The 20,253-nt window shown below is 33.8% G+C and overlaps 1 protein-coding gene across 3 annotated transcripts in view; it reads right to left on the bottom strand.

The window, feature by feature from the left end:
* Positions 1-8,742: 8,742 nt before the first annotated feature.
* The window catches only part of LOC120770067 (aquaporin), a 113,693-nt gene continuing 102,182 nt past the window's right edge, over positions 8,743-20,253 (bottom strand). For all 3 annotated transcript variants that reach the window (XM_040097190.1, XM_040097191.1, XM_040097189.1), the window contains 3 exons: positions 9,869-10,012; positions 9,587-9,799; positions 8,743-9,497 (listed from right to left, as the gene is read on the bottom strand). In XM_040097190.1, coding sequence (XP_039953124.1) covers positions 9,309-9,497; positions 9,587-9,799; positions 9,869-10,012 — 546 coding nt within the window. In that variant the 3' untranslated portion in view covers positions 8,743-9,308. The remainder of the gene's footprint in view (positions 9,498-9,586; positions 9,800-9,868; positions 10,013-20,253) is intronic.

The raw sequence follows: 20,253 nt of genomic DNA on the forward strand, positions 1-20,253 counted from the left end.
GGCGTTAAGGGAAGTTGAGTGCACTATTTGAGAAAAGTTTTAACCGGCACCATTGATTGGTTCTAGATTTGTATTGGAAAGTAACATAATCAAAAAGAACTTAAAATTGTGTTTTATAGGAGTAGGCGTGGTTTTTTTTCTGATTTCGCCTATTTTCTCACTATGAATATTATTATCACATATTACGTACCGAAATGGGTTGAATCGGTCGAGTAAGACCCGGGATGTGTGTTTTCACCTGATTTCACCTAGTTTCACACTGTCGTAAGAAGGGTGAAAAAAATCGGTCATATGTAAATTTGGATGATGTACTGTTACTGTTTTGGAAGATATGTATATACGTTAAACTTTTTCGTGGAAAAGCTACGTCCACTTCTCAAAGATTTTCAAAGCCCCCCTAAGGTGATTAATTGTGCAAAATTTATTCTGTATCTTAATTTACGGCTTATTCACAGTACTTTATTCGTTTTCGATTAATAGCATTTTGTAAGCGTGGAAGTGCTCCGATTACGCCCATCTACGAAATTGTCCTTACTTTTTTGCCAAAAAACATGTGTAGTTTCATCAAGCCATCTTAACTTGCACTCAAGTTACAGCTTGGGCGGACAGACGGACGGATCGAAAGTCACCCGGATTTCATTTCGTCTTATCATCCTGATCACTTATACCTACATATAGTATCTATCTCGATTAGTTTTAGCTGAATCGCACTACAGTTAGCTGAACTAAAATATTATACTCTGTAGCAACATGTTGCAAGAGTATAAAACTGTTTGTTGAGCCCTTCAAAGCAATACAACTGATATATGGTATTGAAAAATGCTCATGAGGCGTCCTCAGTTGTAATTCTTACTAGCAAATGACGGTTTTGACATCTACATATTACATTTTTATGACCTGAACTGTTGCGTTTTGGAAAAAAATTTGCACTTAGACATCTTTAGTCCAAATCTTACTAAAAATTTAAAAGTAAAGTAAAAAACGAAATGCCTATTTTATCTGCAGCTCCTTTAGCCTTGATTCGACAGTCCTCCAACACTCTTGATTAGTAATACTATTAAGTTCTCAGCGGTTACTGACTCACTGTGGTATTCCGAATAAGGTTTGCTATTCAGACCTTTCTGGTCTTCTTAGAAAATCTTTTAATACTCACAAATAAATTTTTTACTTACAGTGAATTAATGGTAAGCAATGCTTTTATAAATATTTCAGGCATTTTGGAGCACTTTTTTATATCCAATTCTATGAAAATTTTAGGACTCACGTTTTTAACCACAGAAAATTGCTCGTTCTATAAATTACTTGTAAGTTTATCCATATGTCACACAAACGAAGAATTTGGTACATTATTCATAAAAATTATTTTTTTTTTCGGTAACTTTAATCCAGCTTTATTTGCTTAGTTTTTTACAGAGTGATTCAAATGTCATGAAAAACATACGTGGGCATATTTATTTATATATCCAAATATTTTGGATGACTGTTGATTGGACTTTGGTGTGAAGTGATGGAGCCCTGTTTGATCCATTGTCACATATCAACGCAAAAACTATTTGTTACGCTTGAACAGCTCCAAGCAAGGCTTGGAATCATCAACTCGTAGTTTTTTTTTTGGTCAAAAGTGAGCTCGCGCGTCACCCACTTTGCATAGAGCTTTCTCAAACCCAAATACTCGTAAATGATAAAATGTACCCGTTCAGTTGAGGTCTTTAGAGTGCCTGCTATCTCGATCAACTTCACTTTGTGGTTAGCCAAAATTTTTTTGTGGACTTTCTTTTGTTTCCATCGGTAACAACCTCTTTTGGGCGTTCATCGTCTTCGGTGCTGATTTCACCACGTTTACACTTAGTATTTCAATCTCTGATGGATGATATTTCTGGGACAGTGTCCGGAAACTTCTTATCAAGCCAAGCTTTTGCCTCAGCTCTATTTTTTTCCATCAAAAAGCTATATTTTATCAGCACTGGGAAGTTCCTTTTTATTAATTTTTTCCACACTAACAACAGTTGTTTCAATCAAAATGACATAAATCTCAAACTTATGATCCGACAGTTGTTTGAAGATTATGGCTAAAGAAAAATTATATGGATTTAATTCTAGTAGCGCCATCTATATGCCAGGCCGGGGACTTTTCAATTGACCTGTAACACATGATTATTGTGTTTCCTAAAACATTGTTTTCACGGGAAATTGATAAGCCAGTGACCTTGGCACTGGAAGCACACATACACATACCGACAAACAGTGAAAAAAAGCATCGGCAAGCAATAAAGTAGGGTGCTCATATTGCAAATATACTTACAGTGTATGTGTGCCATCTTTTTACAGGGCGCTACCTTTATTTACATTTATTTCATTTCATTCATTTATTGTAATTTAAATGATAAGAAGCGCAATGCTCGCGTCAAGAAGCGCCTATTAATAACTTCCAGCAAATAAATTTTTTGTTTTTGTTTTTATTTGTCATATCAACTTATTATGATTTGTAAAAAATTCTGGAAAATTGTCTTAGTCAGAGTCTGCTCTCGTTCTGGGCGTTGAAATAACAAAGCGGCAATTTTCTGGCAGACACACACATATAAACATATATATAATTAAGTACATTCGTCGCAAGTGAGAGTGTTTACTTACTGACTAATTTACTATACTTTCGATTATACTTTTTATATATTATATATATCTACAAATATGTGAGTGTTAAAGTTTACACATCTGCCTTCGAAATTGTTGGCTTGAAAGCGAGAGCAAATCGATTAAGATATATGTATATATGTATGTATTTAAGTAGATAGATGTATATTTTGCAGTAATTACCACTCATATCCATCTGTATGTATGTATATCCATAATTTATTTCAACCATGACTAAGAGTCCCTTTGTTTCACTTTGTTTCAGGCGGATTATAAATATAAATAAACAATTTTTTTATTTATAAGCATTTTTAAAAAATGATAAGTATTATGTCTATTCAACAGTAATAAATTGAGATGTTTACTCATCTCAAACCCCTCGAGGTTATCCGAGTCTTATCGTCATTCGAAAGAGCGTATAAAACCTTGTAGATTTTTCTTTTTTTATTACAAAGTTATATGTAGAACAACCTTGTCGAAATTTCAAATGTAATGAAAAGTTGAAAATATTTAATTCCTAAAGCTAGATTATTATTATTATTATATTAATTATTATTATTATTATTATTATTATATTAATTATTATTATTATTGTATTAATTCTTTTGAAAATTTCAAAATGTTCATCAGAGGTTTAGATGTTTGTTTAACTTTTTCTTCTTTACACCACAAGCGTTACTACATGATTTTATGAACATGTCCACGGAGAGAGAGTATCATTTTCATCCATGTATAATGAATGTTTGGGACTTTTGTTCATATAAATAAGTCACGCCACTCATAGAACGAAAGTTTATTCAAAGCAACTTTCATGGTACAGAAATGAACTCAATTTTACAAAAAAATGGTATGGAATTTTTATTCAGTTCAAAACAAAATACGTATTTATACTCTTGCAACATGTTGCTGCATATTACAATAAGTTTGTTCACCTAACAGTTGTATGTATCACCTAAAACGAGAAAGAAAAGAGTTATATACTACCATGAGCTAAAAATATTAAGGCTTTGCTCATAATTTGAAAATTCATAATTTATTCTTTAAAATCTATGTCGATCCTCTCAAGTAATCCTCCTTCGCCCCAATATACTTGTGCTAACGTTTTTTCTCAATCTTCGAAACAGTTGTTAAAGTCAATTTTCGAAAAAGCCTTCAATGAGCGTAGTGATTCACGTTTAATATCTTCAATTGAATCAAAACGATTTTCCCGGAGCGGTTGTTTGAGTTTGCTGAATAGCCAAAAGTGACATCGAGCTAAACCAGTCGAATACGGTGGTTGCGGCACGATATTGTTTGAAAATTTGGCGAAAAACTCAAGAAGAAGCCTATAATTCCGGCCTCTTAAGAATAGCTTCGCACAAACGACGCATAACACCCAAATAGTATTTGTCGTTGACAGTTTGGTCGGTCGAAAAGTATTCGGAGTGCACCACATCTCGATAATCGAAGAAAACTGTCAACATACCATAACCTTGACTTATTGATAATTATTAATTATTGATAACCTTGACCTTGACGTAACACAAGACTCATCGAAAGTAATAATACGTTTCATGACATCCTTGGAGACGGAAAGCATTGTTTCATAGACGTTAATGCGACGCAGTTTTTTTTTTAAATTTGAATGATTTTGAAACCTATTCTGCTTCAATTTTTCTTAGACCCAAATGATCTTTCAAAATGCGTTTCACTGATCCTTTCCGATATTCCAGCGATGTCAGTAAGGCCTCTGACTGTTAATCATCGATTCTCAATCTGCTCAAGTTCCTTTATTTTGTTGACGGTTGATTATCAGTTGATGTGGATGACAGTTCTGGATTTGGATCGTCGTCAACGTGTTCTCGAGCCATTATATTTTTATATATACTTCAGAAACACTTGCTCGCGACATCGAAGGCCTTTTCCAACATTTTGAACCTTTCAGCAACAGAAATTTGATTCTGCACACAAATTTGAATGGAACTGCCTTGTTGAATAATTTCACTCATAGTAAAAATCGCCGAAGGCACTCTATGTACCTCAGGAACACAAGCGTAGTAAACAATAATGATTACTTTATTGCGACATTTGGCAGCGTCAGTCATACCAACCTAGAAAAAGATTTTTCGACGAAATTTAAATTAAAAAGTCTTACTATTTTTTTGCCCGCCTTTGTAAATCCAATAAAATAAAAAAATAAAAAATCAATAAAATGAAAAAATTTAAAATTACTGATATTTTCCGTACACATCTCGTATATACAAATACGTACATACATATACACATGCATATTTTTGAGAATTCGATATCTAAGGTTTTGTATAAGCGAAAACGAACGGTCGGCCGACTTGTGCGCTAAATGCCAAATAAAAAGACTGAGTGCTTAAAAAAATATACTTGTATATACAAGTATATATGTCACATCATTATTTCTAACTCATTGTAAGTAAAAAAAAATAAAAAATCTTTTTAAATTTCTTCAAAAAATCGATTTTTTTTTATTCTACAAATCGAAGGCTTAAATTGTCAAGAATATATTGGTAAAATGTTTTTTCGATCCGTGAATTAGTTCCATCGCAACACGACTTTGAACGGACCTTCATATGTTCTGAACATTGACGGACGCTTTGAAACTTTGCCACGCATTTCCTCGAAACAAGATTTTTCAAATCTGCGGGCATTTTCGTTTTTGAACCATTCAACCAATTATCTTCGCGTTTTGCCCGCCTAAAAGAAGACAAAATTCTCCGGCGCTGTAACCTACAAAATCGCAATATTTTGATCATGAACGATTTTTTACAACAGGTCAAAGTGGAAAAATCATGCGAGAAAACGATACTTTATTTTCAAGTGGCCGCCATTTTGTTTCTATAATGAATTTTTTCATGTTTTTTAGATTGGGGCGCCTCTACGGAATGTTATCATTAGGATTCGTTTGATTTTTTTCATTTTGGACGCCATTTTTGACACCCGACACTCAAAAATTCTGATTTTATAGATGAAACCTGAATAAACATATTGCAGAATAGCGCACATGTCTGGGTCAGTTTACTTCTTCAAAAAAAAAAATCAAATATTAGGTACTTTTTGCACAATTATATAAGAGCACCCCCTTAAGAGCCTAAAAAAATATTGCAGAAATTTCCCATTAATTCAAGAAATTTCCTAAGAAATCAAATATTTAAAATCTTTAGATTGTGTAGTTCAATGTCAAAAACATTTATTACACACAAACTTTCTACTGAAATGCTGCCATTGGTATTCATCTCGCTGGTGCTTATCACCAAAAAAATACATATGTATGTACATATGTACATATGTATATGTACACAAAATTTTTGGAACTCTTATTTTGTGCATTTTGTGCGTTATTAATTTTACCATGGGAAACCCCGAAAATAGAGTCTTCTTGCCGATTCCCAATTTTAGAATTCGTCACTGTTTTTATTAAATATTTCATAATAATTTAATATTTATTAATTTAAGTAATAAATGAAATTGCTTTACCCTTAAAAAAATTTTCTAAATATAAAATATTTTTCTAAACATAAAATATATATTTACTCTTTAATAAAAAAATCATATGTAATCACTAACCAATTGTTACATCCCTAATGTACATATTAATACACCAAAATATACCCATACCCATTACCATACAGCAAATATAACAACAAATCTAAGGCAACGCACTTACGATGTTTACTGATAATATGCAATAACTGGGTTTCGCTTTGCAAATGTTATTTGTTATTGCTGGCAAATATGCCAAACAAAAACAAAATGTTAACACAATGCCATGCAGCTGTCCACAGGGTGTGCAAGAAAGTGTACTTTAGTCGAGACAAAAACCAAAATATTCATTGTGAATACACTGTTCATCAACGACTTTGTTGTTGCACGACATTTTGCGGTGACGTCACGCGCTTTGTTATAATTTTGCAAAACAAACACCTGCTGGACGCTGCTGTTGGCCTGGTAAAATGCAAGTTTACTGACTTTTGAAATAAAAGATTTCGCCGAAGCCGGCCAGGTGAGATGTTTGTTGTTCGTGTGTGTACTAAGTAGGTGTGTGTAAGAAAGAGAGCTGTGTTGAGCTATCTTGAAGCAGGTGACGACGACAAATTGGGTAATTTATAACAAAATTATAGTATAAATAAAATTATGATAGTCCAATTATTGAAATAATAGTTGATAATTATATCTATATATTAATAAACGGCTTAATAAATAAAACACGTGTATTTTCTTATAAAAATGTGCATGTTAAGCAGCGTAAGTATGCTTATATGATAAATGTGTGCGTTTATATATGCATGCATGTACCAATGGACATGTAAACTCAAAGTGTATTCCTACCAACAAAATATAAGTTCGCGGCACAGGGTGCGCAATATGAAACAATTTAGCATAGACCCAACCCTATTGCTACGGTTATTGTGAATGCATGACAGATAACGCCTAAATTCATGCTACGCTTGTGAGAAATGCACTGATAAAATTTGTGTGGGAGACCTACTGCACGATTTTGGTTGCCTGGTAAAATGCAAGTTTACTGATTTAGAATTTCAACAATTTGCGCGAACCCGATTTACATGGCGGACACTAGGGGGTATGACGTGCAGCCATGCGAAAGGAAATGTGGGTGAGTTTCGGAACTTTCGTACGAAATGAAGGGGCGTGGAAATGAAAATAAAAAAATATAATAAAAAAAAAATATTTAACTATTTTTTATTTTTAAAAATTACTTTATATATGTATAAAAATACAAAAAAAATGTATATTAAATAACATAGTATATGTAGTTAATGAAAAATAATAAAAAAATTATGTACATATGCATCTACTTGTGTTTAAAAATAATTTATATAAAAAAGTATTGTTTATATTAAAAACCAAATTAATTTAAAAAAAAATTAACATAAATAAAATTTTTTTTTGGATTACAAAAATATATCAAACGAAATTGTTATAATACAAAAAAAAATTGTAAAAAAGTATTTATTTAAAAAAATGTTATTATATTAAAAAACAAATATTTATAAAAAATTTATTTATTTTTATAAAAAGTTAAATAAAAAATTATTAACAGTTAAAAAGATTAAAAAAGTTAATATAAAAAATCTTATTGCAAAAAATGTAATAAATAATAAGCTCTTCCGATCTAAAAATTATATACTTAATCATTAATTATTTTATTTGTGGTAAAAAAAAATATATTTATAAGAAAGCATTATTTATGTTAAAAAATATTTATTAAAAAAAATTGTCATATAAAAAAACCTTATTTATTAGTATTAAAAAAAATTATTTAAATTAAAACAAAAATTTATATACAAAATATTTGCATTAAAAAAAGTTGTTAATATAAAAAAAATTAGAAAATATTTTCTTATTGCAAACATTTTACACTTACATAATTTTTTTCCTCAAATATGCAATTTTCAATAAAAAACCATTAAAATTTAAATATTTTTTAGCATTTATTTATTCATTTAAATATTAATAACATTTATAATGGCGCAACAGGCACATAAAGTTAACCATATAAATACATGTATATTAAATAAAAGTACATATGCACATACACATGTTATGTTATGTACATACATATATGTATCTATACATAAATATATAATTTTGTATGTAAATATATGCTTTCACGTAATTTGCTTAATCGCTTAGGGCAAATTGTTGCAAACAACTGTTGAATTGTAAATTTCATTTCACTGCTGCGCATGTTAATCCTCGCTTATTTTCTAAAATTGCAAACAAATTGTAATCATATAAGTATACATATACAATATTTATATCAAAAGTGTATGTACGTGGCGTAAAACGGTTGATTAGCAGCGGTGATATGTAACTGGTTGTTGTTGTAGGTACAAAAAAATTATTGTTTTCGAAATTTGTAAAATTTTTTAAAATTTGTTTCAGAGTGTTAACTTACAAAAATACAAAATTTTCATGCATGCGTTTTACAGTTACTATAGAAACTACGGTGGGTGGTGAATAATTTTAGTTTTGCGGCTGAAGACAAAATTACGGAATTTTTGCTTATAAAAATTTGTTTGTTGCGAAAATTGTGCGCTAGCATTTAAAGAAAATTTACAAAAAATGTTATTTTTTTTGCAAAAATTTACAATAATCTTTTTTCGTGTTTGCCGCCAATTACTTGCACACTGTGGCAACTTTGGGCGGCGGGAATGTGTGGATTTCGGAATGAGTGCTCGCGGGCGTATGAGTGGGGTGCTGAAGTGGTGCGCTGCTGGGTGGTTAGCGCTCACTTTCTTGTATGAATGATTGTACTTTTGGCATATGAGTTGTAAGTGTCGATATACATATAAACATATATAGGGTGCTTACTTCACTAAAAATTAAAATTACAAATAAAATTATGCATAATACAAATGGTGGTGTGGCGTATACGTAACATTTTCATATTCATTTTCAATACAAGTGCGTGCATACATATTCATGTATGTATGTAAGTTATGTATAATAGCTTATGCCGCTGATAACTATTTGAATTGGCAAAAGTAGTCGAAAACAAAAATCAAAAATGCTCGTCGTCATTTGCAAGCACATGCATTTTTGAGGCATATAGACGTGTGTATGTATTGCTGTGGTTGTGTGCCTCACATAGCTGCGTTTTGTTGCTGTACTCATTGTACAGCTATATTCTCGTGCGGCATGGTTTAGAAATCATAAGAATGATCTTCATCATCGCCCTTGCGCACCTTAAAGACAAATCGGTAAATGATGGCGGCAACAACGGCACCGGCGAGCGGTCCCACCCAGTAGGCCCAATGATCCGTCCATACGTTCTGAATGACAGCGGGACCAAACGAACGTGCCGGATTCATGCTGGAGCCAGTCAATTTGACCTGTGAGTGTAAATAAAAAAAAAAATAAAATAAAAAAATATTAAAATTTTGTTATTTCCTTAAAAAAAATCAGTATTTTCTCTACTTACAGCACACAAGTGTCCAGCCGTGATGGAGAGACCGATAGCGAGTGGCGCTGAGCCTTTGATGTCTGTGCGTCCGGGATCACACACAGCTTTGACCACGAACACCAGCAGGAAGGTGATCAAAGCCTCAATCAGTACTACGCGTCCAGCATCCAGTGTGCTAGCATATAAAGACACACCCAAATTGGCGCCGGCTACCTCCTCAGTAACGGCGGCCTAACAAAATAGTAATAAAAAAATTGGCTTTGAATATATTTTTCGTCAATTTATTTGCCTCAAACTTACGACTATGACCGCTGCTCCAGCTATGGCGCCGATTAACTGCGCTATGATGTAGAGCACACTCTTCAAGATGCTCATCTCACCAACAACGAGAAAGCCGACGGTTACGGCTGGATTAATGTGACAACCGCTGATATGACCCAGACCCTGTAATGGGGAAGAAATTATGTAATTTTAGTTATTTGTAAAATTAATAAAAATTAGCTTGGTTTCGAGCGTTGTGTTATTATTTAGTTGGTTCCTCGCTGATAAATGTTAAATGGAGAAGGTAAAGTGGAAAAATGATGAGGTAATGTGGAAAGAAATGCAAGTAAACAAGTTTCCATATAAGAACTGGCTTTTGTAGTCCGATCAGAACAATCTTTTAAGAAATTTTACCATTGCTTTGGAAAATAACTCATACCAAATTTTGGGAAAATATCTTGTCAAATAAAAAAATTTTCTATACAAGGTCTTGGTATCGACCGAATAGCTTATGTGGCATCTCTGCGTTATAGTCGTTTGATAACGGCAGTGCCCACAAATGAGTGGCTTCCTGGGAAGAAAATGACTTGTGCAAATTTCAGAACAATAACTCAAAGTTTATGTATATATAAATAGACGGATAGGCAGGCGGATATAGCTGAATTGACTCAGCTCGTCACGGTGATAAGTTTTATATATGTATTATACATATATTTTTTATGATCTTATGATCTCCGACGTTTAGTTCTGAATATTACAACCTAGCAGAGTATATGCTAAAATCATAATAAATGTTGGAAAAAGGAGTTAAATATTTCGTCTGTTCAAGAAGTACAATGTTAGTCACGACAGAAACTCGGTGTTATTCGAAAAATGTATTTATCATCTTAGTGCTTTTCCCATCTCAGAATCCTCTTAAAAGTGCAAATGTGGTTTGAGAAGACTAGTTAAACCATGATTTTTCAGCTAGTTAAGAAATATCGACGCAGCTTTTTGTATGTGAATTTTTGAGGCTGGAGTGACTAAGATATCCAAAAGTTTTGGAGAATTCAAAACGGCAACAATAACGAATTCAAAGCTTGATTGGATAACTGAGAGAACTTGATTTCATCAAGTCTTGATCAGAAGTCTTTCGCTACGCTATAGTTCACAGAATTCAAAAGCACGCCAATGCAAAAAAATTTTTAGCTTTTACTTGTAAACGTTACTCTGCTACTGAAATACTGTTACCTAAGTGATGATGTTTCCTAGAACCGCAGAACCGATCTATCTCTAACAGACACATTATCGGAAGCAAGTGGTTTTTAACTACTTTTTACCTACAACGTCAACTGAGTCTGACGAAATCTTCAAGTAAATATCGATCACAAAAAAACTACAGCTTCTTTGAAGGAAAAAACTCTCCCTAAAAATATACTGAAGTGTTGCAAAAGCATCATAAAGATCAGTAGAAGCCACTATGGTCGACTGGTAGAATACGTGCAGAAAATTTCATACCGTTCCGTTGAATATTTCGCAAATTTGAGAGAGTTCACAGCTTGAAAATTAACATTAAAATTTTAAATCGATATCTCAATGGTTTTTGAGTTACAGCTTTCTAAAGGGTAGTCGATCAGTTCAATTAGCTCCATCAGTTTATCTTTGAACGCGTTTTTCTCACTTTTGGCAGTACAAAAAGGACTAGGATTTATCTTTAAACGCGTTTTTCTCACTTTTGGTAGTACAAAAAGGACTAGGATTTATCATTAAACGCGTTTTTCTCACTTTTGGTAGTACAAAAAGGACTAGAATTTTGAGCAAAATTAAATGTTGTTACTAAAGCATCGCCATTTTGATTTTTTCACCCATTTTTTTTGATCACTGTATGGACAATGTCTTTTAGAAGAGAATACTTTTTTTTGGCTTTCAAACCCGGGGAAGGTCAGAATCACTGCAGCAGTAATTCAACTTTAAAAATAAATTGTTTGCTTTCTAGTAAAATGTCTTAACTCAAAAAAATAAAACAGTAGTTAAATGCATAACAATAACTCCCAAAGTACGCTTAGCACTTCAAAACGGTATTATTAAAAAGGTGCTGCTAAGTTGGTCAGTGCCATTTACGAGTACCCACTTTAAAGGGGATTACCCGAAAGCATACCCTCAAGTGCTTTGTTTTCGGGTAATATATTTATTGACTTAGATACTCTTCTAGTGAACAAGTTGTACATATGTACATATGTTTACTTGAACATAACTATATGTATACCATATATATATTCATATGTCAGCACGCATATAAACACATTATTGTAAAAAATATATATGTATGTATAATTGTTGAAATTCAATTGTGCTGAAATTTGCATTGCTAAATTGTGATTTAGGTGCGCGCATGCGCAGTCATTCTGTGCAAATTAAATTTATTCCTTCACTACTTCGCAATGCCTTGAAATGCGTTTGAAATCGAGGCATAATAAATAAGACTCTCACAATTACGCGCATACTCAAGTGTGTTTCTTGGCAAAAAGGAGCAGAGAAAAAGAATTCTTTGAAAATTTATTGAAAGTCATTGCGCATGCGTGCGTATATTTCTTTCGCTTAAAGTTCATCGCATATAATGACACAATTTGTCAGAGATTTAAACAAATGTTCAGACAGTTACAAGTGATAAGTTGCTTGTAAGCAGTTGGTGCCAAGAAGGCATCGGAATGTTGTGGTGTGTTGAGTAGTTTATGACTGTGAGAAAATCATCGTGCTGTTTTTAACACAGTTTTTATGATTAAGTTTGAGAATTTATGGGTTAAAGAAGGATAAAATGATTATGAATCTTTTATTTTTAGAACCAAGATTTTAGGTAATCCGATTGACTGCGTTCAAATACAAGGTGCGTTCCAAAGTAAATAGGACTTAAAAAAACAACAGAACAAATGGTTTTTTCGGCAAAACCAATTTATTTTATTCAAAATAGTCTCCTTCTGCTTCAATACAGCTTTTTGCACGGTCCAAAAGCATGTCGAACGAGTGTTTTAGCTCGTTGGCCGGTATGGAAGCCAGTATGACGGTGCAAGCCTTTTGAATGGCCTTTACGTCTGCGTAATACTTTCCTTTCATGGGCAAATGCATTTTTCCGAAAAGGAAGAAGTCGCACCAGGTAAATACGGGGAGTGGCTAATGGTTAAAATGTGATTTTTGGTCAAATAATCGGTCACAAGCGTCGATCAAACGTTGGATTCTGAGCAATTTTTGGTCCTCAGTCAATTTGGGTGGAACAAACCATGCATACACCTTTTAGAAGCCGAAATGTTCGGTCAAAATTTTTGTTTTAAAGATGTTCAAATTCATTTCCATGAATTTCAATGATGATTTCGGCTGAATTTCGATGAATTCACACACAGTTTCGTTGGAATTTCCGGTGATCACGGATTTTGATTAGCCCACATGTTGATCGTCATTTATGTCCTCACGACCATTTTGAAAACGTTGAAACCACTCGTGCACTCTGCTACGAGATAGGCAATCATCGCCATAAACTTGTTTCATTAATTGAAACGTTTCGGTCAAAGTTTTGCCAATTTTAAAATAAAATTTAATGTTGGATCTTTGTTCGACGCTCATTTTCGCACCGATAACATAAACACACTGACACTTAAAACGCAATAACTTCACTTCCAATCTATGAAATATCATGAAATTCTCACTGGACAAACGATAAAGATAACAGATTCTAAGACACCAGTCGACATATAGACGGCGCCACCAGGGGGCACTGGATTCAAAAAGTCCTGTTTACTTTGGAACGCACCTTGTTTGGTCAAATATTGCTTTGTTCGACAAAATTTGTATCGATTAGAAGGTATTAAATGTTAGAGATTTTTTTCAAATTTTTTTTCGATCAGCTATACTTTAAAGAGTGACGATCCAAACAAACAACGGGTTATAAATCAAATAGACTGGTCTAATCACTGAAGTATAAATAGCAAGCGGTTATACCACTTTAATGAATTATCTGCATGCTCTTTTCTATTAAATTTAATTGCAATACTTTATTATTGTACAATTTCAGACACGAGAGAAAAGCTTAAATATTGTATAAGAATCAGAGAGTGACTAAAAAGTTCGAATTTTCCTAGCGACATTCGCTCCAGCTGGCTATGCGGTACTGGCGTAATCAACTGATCAGAATTCTTGGCTTACATCAAGAAACACTTCACAAGTACTTTTTATAATCTTAAAATCTCTACAGGGCACTTATAGATACATATGTATATATGTATCTGAATAAGAATAGCATTACGCATGCATTTCTGCTGCGTCAGCACTTGTCATCTTACAGTGCGATGATTTTGGAACTTCGTTCGCCGATTATGCGTTGTTGAAATTGAAAGTGATTATTTGCGAAAAATTTAAAAAGGCAGATCAGCGATTAAATCTGAATATGTACTTCTGTCTAGAGAAACATTTAGTTGAGCATCGATGACTTAACATAAAAGCAAAAACTCACAAGATTATTGTTATTACATTACGAATATGCTGAAGGCTTTACGCCACAGGTGAATTAAATATTAATGCGTGAGTAAGAGGTATCACTTTTAGGATGACTATTATAAGCTTGTAATCTGGGTGTTTTAACAAACTGAAACAAATTATCTAAATAGTTATAGTTTCAAGAGTTTAGGGTATTAACAGATATGCTATTTTCAAGAAACAAATATATGTATAGCTGATATAAATAAAGTTTCTTGAAATCAGTAATTTATTTGTTGAAAATGACATACTTGTTTTTTTCCCTTTGAAACTACAAACTTGATTGAAACTATAAATATACATATCTATTTACTATATAAAGGGAAGCGTTAACATCAAAAAACATAAATTCAACTACTAATTTGAAGATATCTATTTGAAGTAGAAATTTGGGTGTTGAAAAATAAATTAATATGTTCGGTAAGCTTGAACTGTAGGTTTTTTCGAAAAACAAATTACATGGAACAGTAACAATAAATTTGAAACACTTAGTTGTGTGAGGAAATAGCCATATACCTCAATTAAGCGGTAAAATCGTTTCTAATTTTTATGCCAGTATCACTGATTAGACCAGTTGTTTGTTCGATTCGCCATCCCTGGAAGTTTGGTAAATTTTAAGTCGATTTTTTGTTGTTACCATAAAGAAAATCATGGATCAATACAAACTATACATACATCGACAAACGATTTGAAATGTGCCCCACAAAAATGAGTTCACGAGCTGTGAAAAATCATTTACAATTCTGGTGAAAGGAGAAGGACGCTTGCATTTGCAACGAAATCTGTTAATGGACTTGATTCGTTTTAGGATCATAAAGCATAAAGAAAGCCCAATGAGGCCTGAAATGTACAAAATTTAACTGCTGCGGTTAAATATGGGGGAAGAAAGGTGATGGTTTTGAGGATGTATGAAAACTTATTTTATTAGTTTTAAAATAGGCAAACAGCTTTATTTGAAAATTTTGAAGGAAAACTTCGACCAGAGTGCACTCCAGCAAGGATTACAGTGGAAAAATTCTATATTTCAACAGGATAACGAACCTAAGCACACCTCCCTCATGTCTCGTCAAGGAGTGGCTCTTATACAATACTACTACGTAGTTAACATACGCCTTCCGTGAACCTCGGTATGGCATTTTATATATTTTTTGGAAAAGAAGATTCACAAGATCCATGTAACATAAAAGGAGGCTCTTAAAAAAGCTTAGATGGGTGAGCACGAGATGCGGGATTTCCAAAAAAGACACAGAAAGCATGCGTTGGCGTCGTCTTCAAGCAATTATTGTTGCAAAAGGAGGACCAATATATATTAGTTTATTAAAAAAAAATTCACGTAATGTATCAAATACGTATGTGAAGTATTTCTGTGTTAAAAATTAGAGTTGCTCATGTTTTTGTTTATTTTTATACTTCTGTTTCTTATTACTTAAGAAAATGCGAAAAGACTTATCGTTAGGAATATACATATAAAGGTACGAGAAAAATATAATCAATTTATAATTTTTTATTTATAATAAAGGATAGATTTGATTGAGCTTCTTCACAACAACACGTTGTACGTAAACCTTATTATGCTCACTATATCGTCAACTAAAATGCAAAATAACATAACAACACTTTTCATAAGTTTACAAGGGAAGAAAACGATATAAAAGAAACCACTAAAATTGAAGCAAAATATGAGTTTTGGTTATAAAATGGTATTATTATATTTGAAGGCGATTTTCTATTTTTTTTTTTTGATGATATGTTGTTTTGCATTTTATGTGGCGATATATACTATGCATACCTACATACCTATATGTAAGAAATCGTGTAAAACTCTGAATGAAAAAATTTCAGAAAACCTGTTTCCTGTGAACAACTGTGAACCTACATATAACTTAGATCAAGACTTATATTTTTAATAAATTATTTTAGTTGTATTATTTACAACCAGCATACTGAAAACCAAAACAGGTTGATTTTTTGCACAGAATCTATTCGAAACATATTGAAGGTGGCGGTCAGCTAAACTGAAAAATACAGAAACTAAATATATGAACGAATAAATGTTTTTAAAAATCGAATAAATAAAGTGCGTTAAACGCCAGTAAAACACAAGTGAGACTAAAACGACTAAATTAAGACAAAAATCGCAATTAAAGTTTTGCGTGCGCGCTAAGCGGCATAAATAAAGTAAAGAAAAAAATAAAAAAAACATAGCAAATAAAAAAACGAATAGAAAATATATAAATAAGAAATAAAGTAAAAAAAATTTGAAAACAAAAATAAAAAAAATAATAATAAAAAAAATAATTAAAAAAAAATAATTAAAAAATAATAAAAAATATAAAAAAAATATTTGAAAATAATAAAAAACAGAAAGAAAAAAAAAACAAAAATTTAAAAAATATATGTGAATGGACCACGCGGATTACCGCTGGGCGGGCAAAATTGAAAGCCTGTGTGGAAAAACCCGCATAAGTTTATATGTATTTATGTATGCGTAAGCGATCAATGCAGGCGCAGCAGCTGTGCGTTGACTTCTAAGCGTGCTATTCAATGATATTATTTATTTACTACACTTAGTGGCGAACATATGGTAATATGGACATAGCGGTTGATATTATTTTGCTTACATGCGTCAGCTTGCCAAAGGCCTACAATTTATCGGTATCAGCAATCATTAGCGCGCCAAGCCGCGCCAAATGCGTTATGCCAGAGTCACGGTTAGCGCTTAAAGGCGGTCACTAAATGGTCGCGGACAGCAAAGCTCAACAACGCGTTAGGCGGCCAGCCGCAGTGGCAAGAACTGCTAGGAGAATTGGCAAATGCAACACCAAGCTGTCTGCGACAACACTTTTAGGCCTACAACATGGCGATACACACACACACACATTTGAATACCTGGCATTATTTATATGATCTTTTTTTAGATTTTACTGCTGGCAACTCTTATGCATTTTCAATCAAAACACTTTCAATTGCGCGCTAGTCTGTTGGCAGCCGAAAGAGACCGCGCTGCGCCGATTTGAACGCAGATCCGTTTGTGCTGCAGCGGCGATTGCAATGATTTCATTGTGTTTTTATGGCATTGCTTTTTGTTTTTGTTGCTATACATGCGTAAATTGTTTGTGTAATGGCCTTGAATGCTTGCTAAAACAGCACCTTTCTGCTAATTCAACAGCGAGCGCGTATTTTACATACCATATATGTATGCATGGGAGCATGTGTGTATGTGTTTAGCGCTCCAAGGCGCAAAAGCGTTTGAATTGTGATTGCTTAGCGCTGCCTGGCGCACACCGTGACATGTACAGATCACATCTTCGCATTGTTTATGGTTATGGGCGCATGTGTTGTTGTTTTTGTTGTTTTTATTCTCGATAGAGTTATAGCGGCTCGTATGCGTCTATCTAACGGCGATTGTTTTATGCTTTTGACTTTATTTTTAGTCGCATACACATGTTCACAATTATATCTGTATTCTTGGGCTGCATATAATTATATTTTTTTTCGCAGAACGCTTTTTAACCCGCGTATTAAATACGACAGTGAAGTTAATAAGCAAGTTGCCGTTGAGTCAGTAAACGCAATGCGCTCATAATAATAAATTGCAAATTCCCATAGATCTCTCGCAAGCGATCAAACAGTACAAAATTACAGCAAAGGCAGCCTATCAAATCAGATTTAATAACAAATCGTTTGCAGCTCATATTTATTTTCGAATTCTTGTTACATTTGAATATGTACACACCTTGATCTTTGACAGTTTTGCGATCTCCCTTTCTTAAGGCATAAATCACAATGTGATTTTTTATTGCGTGTGAAAAATGTTACTCATACGACATGGTGGCACGTACTTATTTATGGTATATGGTAGATGACCGCGGTGAATTACAACAATTTAGTTGGATTATTGGGTTCGTTAAAGAACTGTTTTCAAAAGTTGTTATAACAATCAAGAAAAATATTAAAATTAAAGCCATTTAAGGCATTGAAAAAGCTTACATATGTATATATAAATTATAGGGTATCTTTTTCTTTATTGGCGTGGACACCGTTTACACGGTTACAGAGGAGTTTACAACAGCGCACCAGAGGATGAAGTACATATGTAGAAGTTCACGTAAGGGAGAAAAGTTTTTCAGAGCCATTGAATGGGGAGAGGCCAGAACGATTCTTTTACATTTGGCCCAAGCAGCTCACGTCTTAGACCAAGTATGCTCTTGGTAGCCTAAGAACAATTACATCCAAATTATGTCTAGTAGCCGTATATGGGAGTATAGTAGTCAATAGGTAGCTACATAGCAAAATCTCCATTATGCATGGTTACCGGCTCTCGATTAAAGCCAACTGGGCCGCTTCAGTCGCCACCATCGGTTGAAAGTTTCTTGAAAATGTCAAGGAGGTTGCACAAATAATGTTTTTTGTATTGGTGGACTTCATCAGCGGCACAGGGCGATTCAGAAGGGAGAAAATAAAGTGAGAAGATTTTTTATCAACTTCTGATTTAAAATAGAAACAATTTAAGTCCACTTAGGTGGCTTGGTGCAGTCTGTGTATCGCTAAATGACATGCGGCCTTTACGGCCTTTAACTCCTGGACTCGATCTTATCTCTTAAACTGATTTATGAATATGTTTAGCTCTTTTTGGATTTTGCTAGGAACCTGGGCTGGTGGTTGCGGCATTATGTCACCTGGATATAATAGATTGATACCCATCAGAAATAGGCAGGCCTCAAAGTAATCAGGAACTTACTACCAACTTCGGCTTCAGACTTCCTGACTATTGCAGTGTTTTCTTAACCGAGGTTGATGCCATTAAGGTAGCAGTCGATTCACTGTTCCGAAGTGTATCCTCCTTTAGAGAAGTGAGTATCCAATCTGATAGCAGGGCGGCGATACTAGCCTTGAGCTCAATAACCGAGCGTTCAGAAATGGTTAAGGAATAAAGTGGTAGGCCCCAGCGGGATCGCAGATAACTGTAAAGCGGACGAGATGGAAAGGAAAGCTAGATTTCTTCTTTATTGGCGTAGTCTAATCAGCTCCTTCTCCACTTGGTATTACTAACGGGCTCTGCTTCCCCCGGCGAGTACTCTGTTGAATTCTCTCAGAGCTGGAGTGTTTTCATCCATTCGGACCACGACGATGACGATTTCGAGACGTTGTTGGTTATTGTTGAAATGCTGTTTCTAATATGGACGAAATTATCTACGATTTCGACTACGAAATTATGAGCTAGGAAAGCTAGTCTAGCCATGCTTTTAGCAGAATGGGAAGGAGTCGGCGATCTCCACTCTTCGTGTGTTCTACAACTGGGCTTCGCGGGAGCTTGGTCACCATCGGTTCATGTGCTGTCGGTCCAGTATCGATTGTAAGAAATACAGTGAGCTCTTAGCTGAGCTTAGTAAGGCTAACATCTTTCAAGTTTTGAGAGTTCTAAAAGGCTACTGCCCAAATGGAGTCCTTGTCTCACAAAAAATCCGCTACAATAGCTCTATTAAAACATCTAAATACTTCCTTCTTCATTGTCCTGCGTTTGCGAGATCAAGGCTTAATCAACGGCTCACACTTTCAGATACACCACCGAGCTGGTGGGAATAGAAACTAACGGCTAAGCAAATTTAAATTGGCCACAAGGCTTTGACATAAGGTCGAATACAGGAGTCCAGAAAGAACTAGGCGAATATAGGTTTTTGGGTTTATAGCACATATGTAAATATATATGTATATCTATCTATTTGGATGACAATTTCAAATTCAGACTTAAGGGGTTACATGGGTTTACGGGTCTAAAAAAATCGATTTTTTTATTATCTTACTAAATTCTAAAACACCTCTACAATATAGTCCTAAATTTTCAAGCTGATCCGAGTAATAGTTTCGGAGATAACGACTTGAGAACTTGTCTACTCGAGGCTAGGTAGGCTCTTTAAACG

This window comes from Bactrocera tryoni, chromosome 3 (genome assembly GCF_016617805.1).
Source record: "Bactrocera tryoni isolate S06 chromosome 3, CSIRO_BtryS06_freeze2, whole genome shotgun sequence".
NCBI classification, from domain to species: Eukaryota; Metazoa; Arthropoda; class Insecta; order Diptera; family Tephritidae; genus Bactrocera; species Bactrocera tryoni.